A 19,692-nucleotide genomic window follows, 5' to 3' on the forward strand; every position below is an offset into this window, starting at 1 on the left:
TCTCATTTCTAATTGGGAAATGTTTGAGTGAAGCGTTTTTTTTTTTTCATGAATTCTTTCTTTAGAGGTGTGTGTGAATGGGAACGATTTCCACAGTATTTGTATAGTTTTACAACTTCTTTCTGAACACAATTAAATATTTGAAAATGTTTTACCATTATGCTTCTATGTAATGGTTTCCAATGATGAATGTATTATAAGTGAGTACATTATTAGTTTGTGAGAGTGCGATTTCCACCTGATTTTATTGCCTGATTATATATTTCCCTGATCTCTTGCTTACGTCTGATTCACTTCTTTGCTTTAACCCTGTTGTTTAAATGTCTTGTTGCAAAGTCTTGCCATTAATTTTTTTTTTCCAGGTTTAGACCCTTTCCTGTTTTCCTTGTTTCTAATGATGTGTTGACATTTTATTACTGTTTTTGCATGCCACTTTCTAAGTACAGGATCATGGCACTTGTTTAAGGACTATAAAGTTTTTTGATTCCTTGCATTTCAGCCATTATATCTATAAGAACTGATATTTCTAGCGAGCATATTCCTTTGGTGCACAGTCACATTTTTCTGTGAAAAAAAAAAGGAAACATTGCTAATGTTAAAAGATTCAAGTTTCATAAATGACAAATGAATAAAGTTTATATAGTGCAAATGCAGAAAACAAATCTGACCATCCCTTGTAGAGCCTTTTGTTTCTGCAGACGTACTGTATATAAGCATCTTAGATATATCTTACTTGTCATACACAGGACCTACTAGAGAATTGGCATGCAGGAATTTCTTGTTTATTACAGTAAAGTTAGTATGATTTAAACATTTCTTTTTGCATTTGATCACACTGACTTAACCCTAAATCTTGATTCCTTGAGCAGTTCAATTGGATTTGTTAGTGGACCTCAAGCCCAAAGTTATGAGATTTAGAAAAGCTGCTATTATGCTTTTTTTTGCGCATTGTAATATTTTTCCTAGCGTTACTGCTGGTAAATAATAGGCTTGTGGTGTCATCCTGTCATGGAAACTGGTGACATTGTTCTCCAAACAGCAATAATTCTTTACTCCACTTTTCTGGATTATCACCGGACTCCTTTTTATCGTCAGAATCGCCACTAAGGATAAAGCAACATTTTTTAAATTATGAAGTGTAACACAGAAAAGCGTAGTGTTCTCGAAAAGTTGTCCGGATGTCCAATTAGCTTAAATGTTGGTTGCAGCTCTGACAAAGTCCAATTTGTTCTTTATGTGAATAAACAGGATCTGGAGATCATTAAGGAGGGAGAAAAGTAGAAGTTGTGTTAGTGATGATAGATATTTGTGAATGTATTTGTAAAAAGCAAGTGTTCATTTGAGCCACAGGCTTTTTTTTGTGGGCAAAACATACAGTAAAATAAATGTACAGTACAAATAGCTAATATCCTCCCTGATATTCAGATTTGGTCATTTTCCTTTCTTAATACATTCATCCTTATGTCATCAAGGACTCCTCTTTCTTTTGCAGGAATGCTCTGCACTACATATATCGGTCTGCTAAATAGCAAATGCCTGGTGCCCTCATTTGGTCACATTTAGTACTGCCTGGTCTTGGATGCATAAATATTTATATTACATATTACTTGTTTTTTCACAGAGTATTTTTTATTTTTTAACAGACAAAGGGCAGAACAGCTCTCATTTCCCCTATCACACTTATTCTGGCAGAACTGCTCCTTTTTCCTTTCCCCCATCCTTGAGCTGTACTCCTCACTCTCATGAAGTATGATTTATAGACTCGTTTATTGAATTGCTGCCCTCTTTTTTTCCTCATGCATTTTTTTTTTTTACTTAATATGGTCAAGGTATTTATACCTCAGAGTGATCAGTGCATGGTCTTTCACAGGAAGCTCGGTTCTCCTGGGACAACACACAGAGCAGGACAGGTGGTGTCTAAAGTCCCGATTGAATCACTTAATTTCCGAGCTGAGTGACGAACAAACCCACCCGGGAATCATATTATTACCTCCATGCTTTGAACAAGTGACAACACGTGTGCGCCGAAGAACAAGATACGAGATGCTGAAATGAAGAGGAGGAGGCGGAGGAGAAAGCAGTAAGGCTTGGTGATAAATTAGAACAATATCAGAGCTGTACTCAACTCCCGACTTCTTGAGTTCCTATGCTGCTTGATTTCCTGCTGAGATTGCCTCACTGCCTGATTGCCGCAGGCCAGTTTGATTCGAATGCTGCTTACCACAGACCCCAATGCCAGCACACACTCTGAAACACACACACTCACTCTCACTCTCACTCTCTCCCCGGGCGGCAGCGCTTCCAGGGATCGTCTTTGGCTTCCGTCTGCGCCGCAGTGGAAAGTTTTCCATCTCTCATAGTCATCTTCACCACCAGTGTTTACTCCTGGGGAGATAAATGTAGCCGTGATGAAGCTTTTGGAATATTCTCTCAGACAGCTGAACACATCATTCCCTCTATTGTCCTTCCACAGAGATGGTTTTGGTTTAAACGGCAGACTCTTAAAGTCACCCAATTGTGGATGGGTTTCCCTTTTGAGTCTGGTTCCTCTCAAGGTTTCTTCCTCACAACAACTAAGGGAGTTTTTCTTTGCGTGAGTCACCCCAGGCTGCTCATCAGGGATACATACACATCATTCACCTTAATTCTGTAAAGCTCTCTTGAGACAGTGTCCATTGTAAAAAGGGCTATAGAAAAAACTTGACGAGGCATGACCTTCTGATCGACTCACTCTCTGTCGTCAGTCTGGCTGCTTCATTTTCCACCATCAGCCACTGTTTTGACGATGCGCCGGTGTAATCAAACCCGAATACGAGAATGTGACGAGTAGACGGCTAATTGTTCCACACTGAGGTATAAAAAACTCGTTACAGGACACGGTGGGGTAAAAATAGAAGCCGCAGCACAGAGAAAGGATAGAGTAACAGCGCCACCTTCAGGAATCTTTCAATCCTTCTAATTACTACAGGCATCTTGTCTGTTCTAGCTTTCCCAAGATGTGTTAATACAATATTACATTTTCATCTGGACTGTTTATTACTTTTAATGAATCAAAACAGAGCTCCTATACAGGTTACATTATTAAATATGCCATTTGAACAGGTAAGATCAGGTCACAGAGATTTATAGTGACTAATGTTTTATATTTTTCATCCACATTATGCCTCCGCTTGTCAAAAAAAAAAAAAAAAAAAAACATTTTATAAGAATAAGACTTATCACACTTTGATTATCGAATACATTATTAATTTTTTTATTTGTTTATATTTTTAGTAAGTATTTACTTTTTTTATTTTTTTTTTTATTTTTTTTTTATTAATTTTAAACAGCAGTGTAATCAATAATTCATTTTGTAATTTTGTAACTTTTGCCCCAGTCATCATAATTTGATAGTAGTGTAGAACTGAAAATATTTTGATAGATTTTTGTAGTTCATGCTCGGGGTTGTTAAGTTCAGTCATCAAAATACATTTATTCATTTGCGGTTAATTATAATTTAGTCTCCTGTGCTGTTTATCGGGATGTTGAAACGTTGCACAGCTGAAGCAGAAACACAAATTGCTAACATTTGATCAAATAACCTTGCCAGCATTGTTAAGTTCACAGATATTAAATATAAAAACTTGGCTAGTACTGTCATATAGCAGAGGTTTTTTTTTTGTTTAATTACACAGCTCATAAAGTATATGTATACAATCTGGATTGAAGTGTGTTTTTAGGCATTGAATAATTCAATTTGATCTCATTTTATTTTGTATAGCAATTTTAACGTTGTCTCAGAGCAGCTTTGCAAAAATAAATTATTGCGAATATAAATTTGAATGTTGGAAATAAGTTTATCCATGGAGGTGGCAAAGAGAAACCCTGAGAGGAACCAAGCTCAAAAGAGAACCCATCCTCGACTGGGTGACACCAAAAAGTCGATTCATTACAGTCATTTTTGAGGTTATCAGCTGTTCACAGATGGACACTTTATTGCAAAACTGTTTGGGGAAATTGTAACCCTAAGCCATTGTAGCAGATATTTTTTATATAAATTACAGTCCAAGTATTTCAATTATGGAACTATATAATATCCTTTAACCTGGACATGTCACTGGTTTTTCATTGTGTTAGGTTTATTAACATGAAGAGTTCACAAAAATATAATGATTTGAAACACTACACCAGAGCGAATAAATATTTCCCCCATGTAGAAATAGGATTACATGGTTTCTGGATTGCACAGTGTTATAGAAATCCTAAATACAGACAGAGAAAGATTTTAATGTACTTATTTCTCCTGATGGATGAAGATGGAGTCTTAGTTTAAAGCTGAGCGAATGAGTGAATCCACAATAGAATTTACCGAAATGACTAGTATAGAAGTATTAAAAAAGTGAGAGATATTAAAGATAGGTGGCAGTAACAGGATGACTATATTTGGAGTAAAGTGCAGTTATAATTCCTTAAAAACATTGGTAGTAAATTTGGCAACATGTACAGTATTATAAATGTTTATACTGTAAATACGAGGTAGTATGCGTATGCTAGCAGGAACGCAGGTGGTGAGGGTGTTGGGAGTGTAAAAGACTGAAGTCAGGTCTTAGGCGGTGTCCTGTTTAAGGATTCGAATGTCCTCTGAGAAGGAGCTCATGCTTATTCTTTCTGTGTTCTACAAGGAGTGGAAGAGAGACAAGTGTGTTGTTCGGAATTGGACTAGCATGCCAACATATAAGTCTATAAAATTGAAGTCAGTGTTAGTTTAGGCTACATGCTCCGAATGTCTAATAGAGCTTTCATTAACCACACATCATCCTTGGCTCTCTGTTCTTTTTTTTTCTCACCACTATTTCCTTTTGGGGGTTTTGGCTCCAGACTGCGTTTCATTTTTTTTTTCATCCTGTCTCATCCTGGCGCGAGAACTGTTTTAAATGTGAAGTCTTGACTTGTATGGTTGATTTAAAGCTTGCTTTTCATTTAAGGGAGTCGGTGTGCTGGTTTAGAGAAAGGGCCTAATAGGGACCTGAAACAGTGTTTTACAGGCCACACTAATGCAAGTGGTAGTTTAATTGTCTGGGTGTTAATTCCAACACTTTTTATTATAGAGGTCCTTTTTTTTGCTAATGAGCATATCTGAAGACTTCTACAACCTGACTATTCATTTTTTCCCATTAAAGATTCATTTACATTTTCTTTACATATATGCAGGTTTTGTAACAATCGGGACCTGTATTAGCTACTCTACCAGATATTTGAATGATCCAATTTGCTGCTTTGAGTCCTTGGAACCTAAATGTCTTTTTCTTCTACTTCTTAACCTATCCTATCCACATCCTGCTTCACTGACTCCAAATCATCTAACCTTCTCTCTTTCATTTTCCTCATTCATCAGCTGCTCAAAATACTCCCTCATCTTTTCAACACACTCTCCTCACTAGTCAACACATTTCCATCTCCATCCTTCATTGCTCTAACTTGCAGCACATCCTTCCCAGCTCGGTCTCTCTGCCTGGCCAATTGGTACAAATCCTTTTCTCATTTCTTAGTGTCCAACTTCTTATACAGCTCCTCATATGCTTTTTCCTTGGCTTTCGCCACATCCCTCTTTACCTGCTGCCGCATCTCCTGGTATTCATGCATTTTCTTATCACTCTTTCGATCCCAATTCTGTTTCACCAACCTCTTTCTCCTTATGCTGTCCTGCACTTCCTCATTCCACCACCACGTCTCTTTGTCTTCCTTTCTATTTCCAGATGTCACACCAAGTACCTTTCTAGCTGTCTCCCTTATCACTTCTGCAGTAGTTTCCCAATCATCCAGCATCTCTTCACCACCACCGAGCCCCTGTCTGACCTCTTCCCTGAATCTCACATGATAGTCTTCCTCCTTCAGTTTACAACATCTTATTCTTCTTTCAGTCTTCACTCTCCTCCTCTTCTTCTTCACCTCCAGAATCATCCTACAGACCACCATCCGATGCTGTCTAGCTACACTGTCCCCTGCCAACACCTTACAGTCTCCAATCTCCTTCAGGTTGCATCTCCCACATAGAACATAGTCCACCTATATTATACGTCACCCTATGCTCCTCCTTCTTCTTAAAATAAGTATTTATCCCTGCAACCTACACTAATAAGGCTAAATGGTAATAGCTGATGTAATAAATTAAAATAAGACATACAGACACAAACTAGATGACTGCACATTTTGGTAGCAGGATGGTTTTATGGCATTTGTATACATGTATGCTTTTCCCGCGTCTGAAAATATTGTGTGTGGATACACTGTTTCCCAAATACTCAAACCAATCTGTCCGACACCAACAACCACAGCCAACTTCCCTCAGATCACATTTCCTCCATCATCTGATGTTAAGTGTGAAGCATTACCTGTTGCTCTTGTCCTGGGCCAGCAAGATTTTATGCAAGATTTTGTGCTGTTGACACATTATTGGCTGGTTCCCTAAATAGATCAGTTTGTGTTGTGTATACATTATGCAATACACACACTTTGTTTTCAACATGGCATGCCATGAGGTGCCATATTCTATCACCACCCCCAAAATTTGCCAGGTTGGGTGTGTTTTTACATTTCAACTGGCTGTGGGACAGAATTAACGATAAACCCAGAACATTGACTGAGCCAGAAATAGAGCTAAAATCATGAACTAACCAAATCGACAACAAGTTTTCATTCTCGTCAATATTATGATCAGTTTATTAAATAATTACTGTGAATGCTTTCAGTGAATCTCACTTCCAGCTCAGATTAAAGTTACAGTATAGATGAAAAACGTAATCATGTTTTAGCCTTGTACCATAAAAGCTTATCATTTTTCTTGATTAGAGACATTCAAGACAGTCACTAGTCATACAGAACTGAACTCTATTTGAAAGTAGAGTTTCTTATTTGTGTGTTTGGTTTTCAACATTGTACCAGCTGTGTAGTGGATCTAGTTGCGCTTCAAGAGTCTGATAATCCATATCGCTAAGCTTAAACTAATAATATTATTATTCTCTATCTGCAACAGGTCAGCTGATCCAACAGGAGTCCAGCACTAATAGATAGTGGACACTGACGCCTGTAAGTCTTGCTCATCTTTACATTACAGTCTTTTTCCCTTCTCATGATTCATTAACTTACACATTTGCTGCACATTCCTTATAACAGTCAGAAAGGAAGTGAATCAGAATTCGGTTCGTCACTTGCTCAATCTGTGATTATCACTGGCTTAATGAACAAAGACATGGACTTTCAATAGCTGTGCATATAAACCCACAAGCAAAACCTCTCACACGGACTGGAAACATCTTTACAAGCAGGTAGATGGCTGATTCCTTTTGGCCGGGTGAAAAAAGGTCAACAACATACATATATTTGATATTGGATATTTTATGGTTTCATACCAAGTAGCAGTGTGAATTGACACTGAAGCACTTTAAGTTAACCTCTAATTTCTCACAGGAATAATGAACACACATTTTTTTTAGGGGAGCATGAATGCCATATATATTGCCACAGAATTCAATTTTGTTTTGTTTTTTTCAATTGAATGTTAACAATGAATTTTGTCCCAAAGCAGCTTTACAGAAATAAATAGATTAAGTGTACATTTCAAATCGCTTAATTTATCCCTAATGAGCAAGCCAGAGACAAATCTCCCTGGGATGGTATGAGGAGGGAGATATTCAATATGGAGCCCAACTGTTTGTGATAATTGCAGCCCTAAGCATTTGCAGCACAACTGTTCATATTAATTACAGTCCTAAGCCATCTTCATGGTTCACAAGTGAAACCATCTACAGTGTGACCATCTACCATCTAAAATTTGAATGCTATTATTATTAGATTGTAGTTGGTTACGCATTCTGTAGTTTTACTTTGTTCCAACCGGTTTGCATTCACTTGTTTTACCCATCCTGAGCTTTTATAGAGAAGTGTCTGGGAGAGGAAAAAAAAGACACTCAGTGGGATAAGGGCTAAGCAGAGCATAGAACTGGGTTCGTACTGAGAGATTACTCCTAAGCCGAATGTGCTCAAGGTTCAGACTCACACTTGGCTAAGTAATATCTGCGAATAAAATCTGACAACGCACTGATGTTATGTGTGTCCATAAAGGAGCTCAAGACTTATCTGTTGTGAATATACAGATGAACACATTGATTAGATTACTGAAATATGGCTTCTCTTCTTGACATTGGCATTTATTTATATTTTTAACAATATTCATTTAGTTCTTTAGAATTAAATAAGCAGATCAGACAGTAATAAACATTTATATTCGATTAGAAATGTTGATGGTAATAGTTATACATTTCTTGCAGTTCTAGTCTTTATCCTTTAGGGGGTCTCATACAACGAGCTTAGTGCTGGAAAAAAGTCCTACATTGGAGTGGTGATTTAATATTTTTCATGTGAAGATAAGGAGCAAGTGACCAGAAATCTGCAGTCATTTAGAAATTTATAAGTGCTGTTTTAAGTTTGTGTGTGTTTTTGTTTATCTGAGAGAGAGAGAGAGAGAGAGAGAGAGAGAGAGAGAGAGAGAGAGAGAGAGAGAGAGAGAGAGAGAGTCAGTCTTATATCTCCATCTAAACTGCAATCGATCTCTGCTACAAAAGTGCAAGTTACAGTTCTTAGCTGAGCGAGAAAACACAGAAAATGGCAGCTTTTCACCTTCTTTCTTACTTCACTTGATTCTATAGTTCCCCCTTATTTTTCTGTCTTTATTCCAATATTCCTATCTATAACGCAAATAAATTTTAACGGCACTAAAATCATTAATAAAAAAGATTTTAATAAATATATATATATATATATATATATATATATATATATATATATATATATATATTTTTTTTTTTTTTAATAGATAGATAGATAGATAGATAGATAGATAGATAGATAGATAGATAGATAGATAGATAGATAGATAGATAGAAAGTCGTGTAAATATAATATAAAATATAATTTACACGACCCCTAATGGGAGAAGCCGAAAGAAAGTTTTACACATTATCCTCATTCTCCATTAATGTGAATTGACCTACAGATGGCGCCATAGTCCTGTGTTTTCCAGATTGTGTCTGCAATGAAGCAGAACCACAGTAACACAACCAAAGCATAAATTTTTCTTTCTTTCTTTTTGGTGGGGGGATTTACAAGGAATTTTATTGGTACATTTACAGGTTGCTACTTTTGATTTTCCTCAAAATTCAGGACATCTCTATTTACAAAAACTATGACTGTACATTACAAACTGAAACAATCTTAAAAATCTGGGACACAGAATTAGAATATATGCAACTTTAATATAGTGAGGTTCAGGACAAATATGGTCGATAGTATAAAAAAAAATCATTGTACAACTGTGCACCTTAATATTGAATTTTTTAACGATAAACCAATTTCCTATTGGGGTACAGTGTGTGTGTGTGTGTTTTTGCGACTCTTGTGTATGCTTTAGTAGAGGCTGGGCTTGTTCTACTTGTAGCAGAGAGACGGCATTCTCTATAGCTCTAGTTAATGATGTTTCTGTGGCTCGATGAGGAAAAATGCTTGCTGTCTGTGTGTGTTGCTGGAGGCTAAAGCTGAAGTCAGTGGAGCTTAGAGGACACGAGAAAGACTCTCTATGGCTCTCTGCCTACCAGCTAGCACTAAAGAGCATACATCAGAAGACACACACATAGCTTCATGCGGTGCTCTGATTCATTTATGTGACACCTCACACCTTCCTTTGTCTCTCTGTGTTTACAGTAGGTTTTTGAAAATTAGCAACTGTTCTATAATCCTGTAGTGTCTAACATAATTAGGGAAATATTCACATGATGATCTGAAAATCCATACAGAACACTTTAAACTTGCCCTGGACCACCAGCCACAAAACCGCCCCAAAGCACCCACCCCTAAGCACCAGTGATGCAGTACATGGTGTTACAGTGGCTTTGATTGCTGTCATCAACTTACAGTTTCAGACAAATCCAGCTGAACTACCAGGTAATAGTGGCAAAATTGAGATGCTTTGTTTAGTTGGGTTGCTCTCAGAAAAGCAACTTCATTTATTCTTTCCTTCTTTATTCTTTTCATCATGACTTGTTGACCTACTGACCTATCTTCCTTCCTTTCTTCCTTCCACTCTGTATTTTTATCCTTTTGTTCTTCTTCCCTTTCTTCTCACCTTTCTTCCATTTTTGACTTACTTACTGTCTGGCTGCCTGCCTGCCTATATTTCTACATTCTGTCATTCCCGCCATCCTTCCATCCTTCTTTCTGCCTGCCTTCTTTGCTTTCTACATTTATGGCATTTAGCAGACCCCCTTATCCAGAGCGACTTACAGAAGTGCTTTGAAGGCTCTATAAATATATTCTGTTCTGCAATGCTTCCAGCTGGACTGTTTTCTATCCTTCCTTCCTTCATTCCTTCTCTACTTGCTACCTTTCATGGCTTTTGTAAACTATAAAACACTTTTTTGATCCGTGTGCTACCTCATATTTATTATAACAGTGGTTATTTCAGGATTAGTTATGGTATGATAGGTATAGGTTAGGACAGGTATGGTATTTTTCAAGTGATTTTTGCTCAGAAAACATTATACAATCGTTTCTAAATTCTTTTGAAGGGTGCCAATAATTAATATCATGATCTACATGAGAGCCTGTCTGAGCATCTTTGCTCATTTCTGCCCCGTCCCTTCTCACTCTCTTCTAACCGAGTGCTGAGTGGAGAAGAAGGAAGGGGAGGAGCGAGAGACCACGTGCATGTGTGTATGCTTGTGCGCGCTCACGCATGTGTGTGTGTTCTGGTTCCTGTGCATTTGCCCAGACCTGCACTGGTAGAGGGGCATTTCACACCTTCACACCTCAAGCGTGTGTGTGTGTGTCAGATAGACGACAGGACAGAGCAGTTGAGGCAGCTACTGTTAGTGGGTGATAGTCTAGCATGGCGCTGCTACTGGACTGCCCACCCTGCGTGGGTGCCTACTACTGCCTCATCAGGACCCGATTCAAAAGGAGGCGCAAGAAACGATCCGAGCGCAAAGGTCAGCGTACTCTATCACTATATCACACACCAGAGCCAGGACGGAAAGGAGTGTTTAATCTGCATTTCTGAAGTCTAGACCTCTTCGGTTGTATAAGTGACAGTTTGGTCATTGAAGTATTTGATGTGTAGTTGTGTATGGGTTGTGTATTGTTAGGCAAAAATTTCACAGCTCTAATTCAGCTGACTCCTGAAATGTTTGATTTGTATTAATCAGTAGACAAGCTGGTGGATCTTCAGTGATAGCATAAACTTCTTCCTGAGCTACTGCTGAAATCAGTACATGCTTAATACCACACAATTCCTTAAACAATTTATGATAGAATCCAACTATATTTATTGATCTGCAATTAAAAGGATTTTCATTTATGTTTATATGTAATGATGTTTAATTTGACACAATTTTTCCAGAGAGAATTTGAGCTTTAGTACATAACTATGAAGGGGTTTTTTTTGTAGCTTTGTAAACTGAGAAGCAAAATATCTTCAAGTCATTGTTGTGTTTCATAGAAAGCTAAGCAATATGCGTACGAATCAGTTTGTATATATTTGACTTGTTTAGCTTGTTTCACTACCATGACTGTGTCTCCAGCTCTGTAGAAAGTGTTTATTTGTCCCTATTTATTTCCATTCAAGAACAAGATCTTGGCCAGGGTTATGGTGAGGCCGGAGCCTATCCCTGCAACGTTGTGCATGAAACAGGAATAGACCAATCACTGCAATTGCATTTTACATTTTAAAGACCATAACTCAGTAAGCTGGTAATCTAGAACTTCTAAGGGTTCTTCGGTTGACTGTGGTTAGGGGGGGGGGGGGGGGGGGGTTTAGATGCATCTCAATTTCGCATGTAAAAAAAAAAAAAAACGCTACAGAAAAAAAGCCTGAGAACTATTAAAAAGATCTACAACTCCATACTTTCAATGCTAACTCGTATAGGTGCACACTTTTCAAATTTCTGTTTTATTGATCACATTCACAACAGTACATACTGTAGTACATGTGGTGAATTATTTTTGTCGAATTAAAAATACAGTATTAGGATTAGATATAATTAAAAAAAAAAGGAATATAAATCATATTTGCTATAAAAAAAATCTACTGAATGTTTTACTGGGATTGCTGAATCATTTATGGTAGATTATAAAACGATTTAAAAAGAAATTATTAAAAACTTGAGATTCGATGAAGCTAAGCAGCGGCAGTTGTTAGCTGCATAATTCGATATGTGAAGTATTTGTAAAACTGTAAATATTCATATCATTTGCAGCTTATAACTGCTTAATTCACTATAAAACAATTTGTAATTGAGTTTTCATAATTTTTTTTAATATTTAGCTTTTTTATAAAAGCATTTCTTTATTGTTATTAAACCGGCTATTTCTAGCAATAGCAATTCTTCTACAGACGAAGGCGTAGACAGCATTTTATTCAGCTTATATTCAGTGGATGATCACCGCTGCAAATTGTAAGAAACAATAACAACAACACAAATACACTTAGAAGTATTAAATGTAAGACAGGAAGAGCTATAGACGCGTCAGACTCAGTGGGCTTGTTGACTGATGAGATTGTTTTACAGATAAGAGAGTAGACCATTAGTACTTCATTGCCTCCTTGAGGTTTGAAGGAAATAATCAAGGTTTGGGTGTAATCACTATCCAGCAGTGGGGGCTTGTTTTATTTATTTTTATTTTTTTAAACCTCCATTTTGTCTTCAATCTTTGCTAAATGCACCAGGCTCTTATGGAGAGCAGTACAATCAACAGTTGTTTATGTGTCCTATGTTTACCGCGGGGGAATTTAGCAAGCCCGGTTCTTTTTCCGTGCCTCAGGGTCTTAAGGCCCTTCACATATAGATTTGCTCATCAAGTAATGGATGGAAGTAAAGAGCTTTTCACACGACACAATCACTGCCTGTGCACTTTAAGATCTACAAGTGTTACCGGACTTGATTGATTGATTGATTGATTGATTGATTGATTGATTGATTGATTACGTTCTAAAGATGAGGGCAAATGCTGGAGCTTTGACATAACCGTGGCGTTTACAACTGCCGTTCTACCCAACCTTCAGTCGATTCCTTAATGTCTTCATAAGAAATGAATCAATCACAGTGAACAACAAGGTGAAATGGAAATTATGAAAGGAATAATAGACGATGGGATGTAACGGTTATTAAACATCAAAGGCGTGACATGAAGCAGAGTTACATTTATTACGCTTCTTTTTTTTTTTCTTTTTTTCAATAACAGCACATTCTGAAACGTTTTATTCTTACATACTCTTATAGCATGTTGCCAACATTTTTTTTTTTTGCAGTTAATATCAATAAATGTTATTGTTATATTCATTTATATATTTATTTTATTTTATTTATTTTTTTACCACACATTTTTTATGTTTATTTCGAGCATCTACTTATAAAGAACTGTATAGACTATTACTATATCTATAATACATCAGGACAAGTGTGCATATACATCTTTAACAGTGCTGTGTTATAAAATAATATCTTACGTTTACACCACAATGCCAGTGTGCTACTGAAATCTCTGATCTGATTGGTTGAAAAAGTACCACATGCTGTATGTGCACAACATCCCAACTTAGACAGTATTTCCACATGCAGCCTGAGCAGTACGTAAATATTAAGATACACCTTGTAATTCAACATGTTTGTTTGATTATATCGAAACAAGTCATACACAGAAATTCAGACGCAGGTGGACTACAGAAACGAATAATAAATGACACAAAAAAAGGGTATTTGTTAAATGGATGAGACAATTGTTTTAAATGTACGGAACGAGTTTTAGGGTTCAGCGTATTGCCACAATGCTTTCTGAAGTTTTTTCTGCAGGGCATAATTTTGAGAGAGAGAGATACAGTTTATTGCCGATATGACATGATTATTAGTCTCCTGGATGTTTCGCAACATTAAACCTTAATTATAAACTTTTCGAACGAGTGATGTGTCATTGATTCAGAAGTTAAACGTTTGAATTGTTGGTAAATCGCTTCGTTATAAATGGAATAACACGCTCAGGACGGGGGTGGCTAAACGGAAATAATCCATTTCTATGGTTTCTTTCTCCACACCATCCTGAAAGAATTCTGTACCATTGAAAAAGCATTGCATTTCAATGGAAGATGGAACGACTTTTGTTCTGTGACACATCGTACACAATATCACCAAAAAACCCGAGCTAACAAGTTAAATAAGAGCTTTTAAAGTACGGATTTTAGTTTTCCGTCACTAAGCGGCTGTGAGTGCAAACAGTATGCACTGTCAGGTGGGGTTTGTGGTTTTCCTCAGCATGGCCTCTGTAAGTGCTTGGGGCTGTGAGTAGGATTAGCAGTGGAGCCCGCAGGTACTGAGTTGTGCTTTCAGAAAAGCTCTACACCACACCTTAGCTGTCTGCCTTAACACCCACTCGCTCTGCAGCAGCCTCACTGAAATGAGAAGCAAAATCCTGAGGTGCTGAAATGGCATTTTCACAGCGTTAAAGCCCCATGCCGAGTTAAGATGATTGTCACAAATGGTAGTGTGTCTCACACTTATATCAGCTAGTACCAGAAACGAACGGGAGAGGCAGCGGAACACGGGCGTCTCTCCGTTAATCTGATTGACTCAAACACTCGTCCGGAATATTCTCTCCCTCTTTCAGACACCCGACCAGATGGAAGTATGTGCGCCGTATCATCAGTTAGTCGTTTTGCTCTTACATGCATTGTTTCTTTTTTTTCCATTATCTCAAATAAACAATCATTTTTTAAGCCTTAATAAGAGAGTAAAAAAATTATGAACATGAGAATCCCTGCAATTACAGCCCGTCTGAAACATTTTTTCAGTCGGATTATCATTCCTAGAAGAGAAAGGTCTCAGCCGGAAGCCTCTCCATTGGGTCGCTGATGACATGTGAAATGAGGAGGAGGACCGGTTTCTGCACAGCCAGCAGAATGACACAAATGAACTGTTTCAGATGGACTGGATATTAACAATGATGCATGGCTCTCGCTGACAACGCCAACTTTCGCAGCTACACATCATTTTCAAAAGTTATAAAGGAGCTCACAGAGTTTAGGGCTTCTAATTTGATCAATTGTATTTGTTTTTTTTTTGTTTGTTTGCAAGTGAGCAAATAAAAAGAAAACTGCAAAGAATGCTATTTGCGTTCTGCCATATGACATTTCGGAAACAAAGATAAATTTCCCTTTTAACAACTTTATATATATGTAGAGAGAAAGAGTTTCTCATATTATACTGTTTCAACATGATATATTGTGTGCTCCACTTTCAGACCAGATTTAATAATACAAACCTAATAATTGAATAACTTTGTTGAAATCTAGATTCCCAAATAGATCTTACTCTCCTTCCTGCTCCGAAATGATTAGGTTTATTAATTAATTAACACATAATTACCCTCTACCAGGCTGCTGTTGTTAAATGTTTTTTTTCTGTCTGCTATTGTCAGAGCTGTATCCCATTACCCGCCTGCTAACAGAGACGTCTGCATATTCATTAGGCTAAATGATGCCAGCCCTTATTGTTGATTAAGACGGCTGTGCTGTTGTGTGGCTGTTGCCTTGTGGGCGAGGCCTGAACAATGCGGTGGCGGTCTGTTATAGTGGGAAATTAGCTGGGTCACACGAGCGCTGCATTACCGAGGCCTAATTAAACTTGATTAGCACGCTGCACAAAGGAGGCTGGGTCAAGCAGGGACTATTGTAGTGGAAAACTCCTGAGAGAAAGTGAGTGTGTGTGTGTGTATTGGTCTAGAAGCAGTACACAGTTGCAGTTGGCCTCATTAAACAGTCGTGCTAAGGCCTTTAACATGTCTGACATGTTAATATGTGCTCACGCAAACAAAACTTTCTGCCACCTCACTAATAAATGCACTGTTTTGTCTGCTCTCTAGTCTTCTTCATTACTTCTATATTACTGCGCACACGGGAAATACTGCTCTTTTATCTTTTTTTCCTTCTTTCAATTTATTCTTCCGTCTATCCATAGACTCATTATGGTGGTATTTTTGTGTCTTATTCATTAGATCCTTTCTCCCTTCCTTAGATTTGTCAGTCCAACCATCCATCTATTGTGCTTCATCCTTGGACATTTGTTTATTGTGATATTTCTTAGTTCCATCTTTTCTTTGTATCCCACTGTCCACCTGTCTACCCATCCATCAATTTTCTTTCTTTCTTTCTTTCTTTCTTTCTTTCTTTCTTTCTTTCTTTCTTTCTTTCTTTCTTTCTTTCTTTCTTTCTTTCTTTCTTATTCTTCCGTTCTTTCTTTCTTCTAATCATTCCTTACTACTTTTGCGCCTTCCTTCCTTTCTTCCATCCATTTATTTACCTTTCTATCCATTCCTCCTGTCTGTCCATCCCCCATTCATTGTTCTCTCTTCTCTCCTTTATTTCTGCAGACCTTTATTATCCTCTACTCCATTTGGTTTCCCTTCCTTCCTTCTTTCCTCCCTCCTTCTTCGAATCCATCAATAGACCCATACATTTCAGTCATTGTAGTGACTTAACCCTCCTATCATTGCTCTATTCCATTCCTTCAAACATACATTGTGGTGGTATATTTCTTTCTCCTTCCTTCCTCCTTTTCCATTTTGTTTTCCTACATTTCTTGTTTCCCCTCACTTGGGATAGCCAGTGTGTGTGTGTTGTTCTTCATGGCTGCTCTCTTCCTTTTCTTTCAACACACCTGCCTGCCCATTAGCACTACCTTCAAAACTTATTTATAACACAGAGAAGTTCTAAAGACACACACACACACACACACACACACACACACACACACACACACACACACACACACACACACACACACACACACATATATATATATATGTATAAGTATACACATACTGTTGAAGGTTTGCAATGTTCCTTCTCACATAGTACAGGACAAAAACCACACACATTTGCGAGCACACACATGCACACAGATTTTTATAGTGACAAACTCATCCATGTTCCTCATAATAACACTTGTAGTAATTTGTCAGCCAGCCAAGATGATGTAAGTGACGATGTGACATTAAATCTGCTGCATCTTTTCACTTTTCTCAAGTGGGTAAACATGTCACGTTGCTCCTTTGTTAATGATTAATGACCTGTTAAACAGATTCCATGATTTCCAAAAGCGTAAGCAGAGATGCTTTCTGATCTTTCTGAAATAAACAAGCTTTAAAAACTCAGGAAACAGTTCTCAAGATTGTTTCATGTTTGTTTTTTTACTCCATTGTTGTTGTTTTGGTCTTTTTAATAAAAAGAGAGAGAAAGAGACTGGTTGAGGAGTGACTAATTATAGCTGCTGTAACAAAGTGATGCCAGCCAAGTGTTTATTCTTGTTAAGTTATTTGAAAGTTGAGTCTCATCAACTGGACTTCTATCTGGTTGGATCAAAACATTTCACCGCTCATCACTGCGCAGCTTCTTCAGTCTGCAGATAGATGGCAGAAGGGAGGTAAGGAAAGAAGGAAGGGAGGATGAATGTATGAAAGAAATGGCAAATAGAAGTGTTACTAGACAGAAGTAAAGCAGAAAAAAGAACGGATGGATGGATGGAAGGGAGGAAAGAAAGAAAGAAAGAAAGAAAGAAAGAAAGAAAGAAAGAAAGAAAGAAAGAAAGAAAGAAAGAAAGAAAGAAAGAAAGAAGCTGTTCAGATGAGTAGTGAAACTTTTCAGTTTAACCAGATAGAAGTCCAGTTGACATGACACACCTTCCATATAACTAAGGTTCTTTACAGATAAACACTCTATTCAACACTTATTTCTCTCCATTAAAAAAAAAAAAAAAAAAAGGTCTATCAGCCAGTCATATTTTTGGTAAACCTATGAGACTTGTATGAGACAGTTGTCACAGTCTCTACTCTGAAGTCCTGAAGTTAGACACATTTAAGTTTACCCTTTGTGCTTTGTTTGGCAGTGGGTAGCTCAACACTTAGGCCTTTGGGTTACTGATTGGAAGGTTGCGGGTTCGATCCCCAGCATTGCTTAGCTGCCACTGTGTTGGGCCCTTGAGCAAAACCTTTAATCTTCTTAGCTCCAGTGGCACGGTATCATGGCTGATCCTGCGCTCTAATCCCATCTTTCTAACAAGCTGGGATATGTGAAGAAAAAATTTCACTGTGCCAATGTAAATGTGACTAGTAACTTTCTAATGTGACTCTTTCTTTCTTTCTTTCTTTCTTTCTTTCTTTCTTTCTTTCTTTCTTTCTTTCTTTCTTTCTTTCTTTCTTTCTTTCTCATACTTATATACTTCTATCTATATGTCTGTTGTGGTGTTTATTTTTTCCATTTTTTCCTTATTCATTTCATCCAACCACACATTGTGCTCCCTTTTCCCTCCTTCTGTTTTTTTTTTTCTGCTTTCCTTTTGTCTATCCACCTTTCCATTTTGTGTTTCTTTCGTTCATCTATCCTCCCTTCCTTCTTTCCTTACTTCCCTCCTGTCATCTATCTGTAGACCTATACATTAAAACATTCACTGCGGTGGTACCTTTCTTTCTCCCATATCCCGTATCTTTTCTCCCATCCACCAATCCAAACATACAATTTGGTGGTATTTATTTTTTCTTTTGTAAGTGGCAGTCATTGCTTTTTTTTCTGAAATATTGTTTTTACTATTACTTGTCATTAAACACTGATGAAGTCACACTAGTGAAGTCTTACCGGTCAATTATATTTTTAACCAAGAGGATTGGTATACCTATGTTACCTCATACCTCCTACCTTGTATGAGACAGCTGTCACACTTTCTAAGCAAAAGTATAGAAGTCAGACACATTTGAGCCCACTGAGTGCATCATATGTTTCCAGACTAATTCTATTACCAGCAAGCAGCATGCTTCTCTCTTCTCAAACTGCTGAGAGTAGCTGAAACTGAGGTCAGCACTGGTCATGTATTAGCGCTTTCAGGTTTGCTCTTTATTGATGTGAAAAAAGGTAATTTGCCTCTCAAAAAAAAAAAAAAAAACGTAAATGGCTAATGGCAAGTGGCTAATTTGCACACGTTTCCATCATTTTAGTTTCAGCAAATGCGTTTCTTTTCTTGACAGTGCAGCGATTGCGGTCATCTCTCACATTTCCTCAGCACATTTATCAAGTCCTAGAAATCAAGAGCCACTTTGTCAGAACGTTCTGTCGGTCCTCCTTTTGTGGTGCGGAGTCCTAAAAGCATTCAAAGTGTAAAAAAAACCCTGCAATTTGCTGCAAGGTGAAATTGGTGTTGGCAGACTAATTCAAATCTGTTATCGGTCATTAAAGTGCAGAAATTGAATAATGGAGCGGCAGGATTTTTTGTGGCGATGGGCAGTTTGCGCGCCTGTGGCGAGGCAGAGGGGGTGGATGCGCCCGTCACCCTCATACACCCGGCCCATCAGTTTTAATCAGGCAGAGCGACGGGCAGCCTTGTCCTCCGGGAGCCTCTCTTCATTAAGTGCTCGGTCAGCCAGCGTCACTTGCACGTGTGCTCCATTAAGGATCATTACCTGGGTTCAGTCACCGTGCAGAACTGCAGAGGAGCTGAGCAGAGCTGCATTGCAGCACATACACTGGCATCTCAGTACATTCATGAACACACCTACACTTGGTGCAGATCAATGGAAATAGAAAAGTGGATTTTAATTTACATTCTCTAAATTTTTCCTCACTATATC

The 19,692-nt window shown here is 37.7% G+C and overlaps 1 protein-coding gene across 12 annotated transcripts in view; it reads left to right on the forward strand.

The window, feature by feature from the left end:
- Window positions 1–19,692, forward strand: part of adarb1b (adenosine deaminase RNA specific B1b) — a 171,358-nt gene that overhangs the window by 106,927 nt on the left and 44,739 nt on the right. For 7 of the 12 annotated variants that reach the window (XM_083537517.1, XM_083537516.1, XM_083537521.1 and 4 more), the window contains one exon: window positions 7,013–7,065. The exons of 2 other annotated variants lie outside the window; for them this stretch is intronic. Coding sequence is in view for 1 of the 10 variants with exons in the window: in XM_083537512.1 (XP_083393638.1) it covers window positions 10,919–11,018 (100 nt within the window). In the remaining 9 variants the exon portion in view is untranslated. Of the gene's footprint in view, window positions 1–1,852; window positions 2,081–7,012; window positions 7,066–9,844; window positions 9,976–10,732; window positions 11,019–19,692 lie in introns of those variants that run through there. 3 more of the 12 variants (XM_083537522.1, XM_083537515.1, XM_083537512.1) reach the window with 3 other exon arrangements.

The sequence above is a fragment of the Silurus aristotelis genome (assembly GCF_946808225.1).
Source record: "Silurus aristotelis genome assembly, chromosome: 3".
Lineage (NCBI taxonomy): Eukaryota > Metazoa > Chordata > Actinopteri > Siluriformes > Siluridae > Silurus > Silurus aristotelis.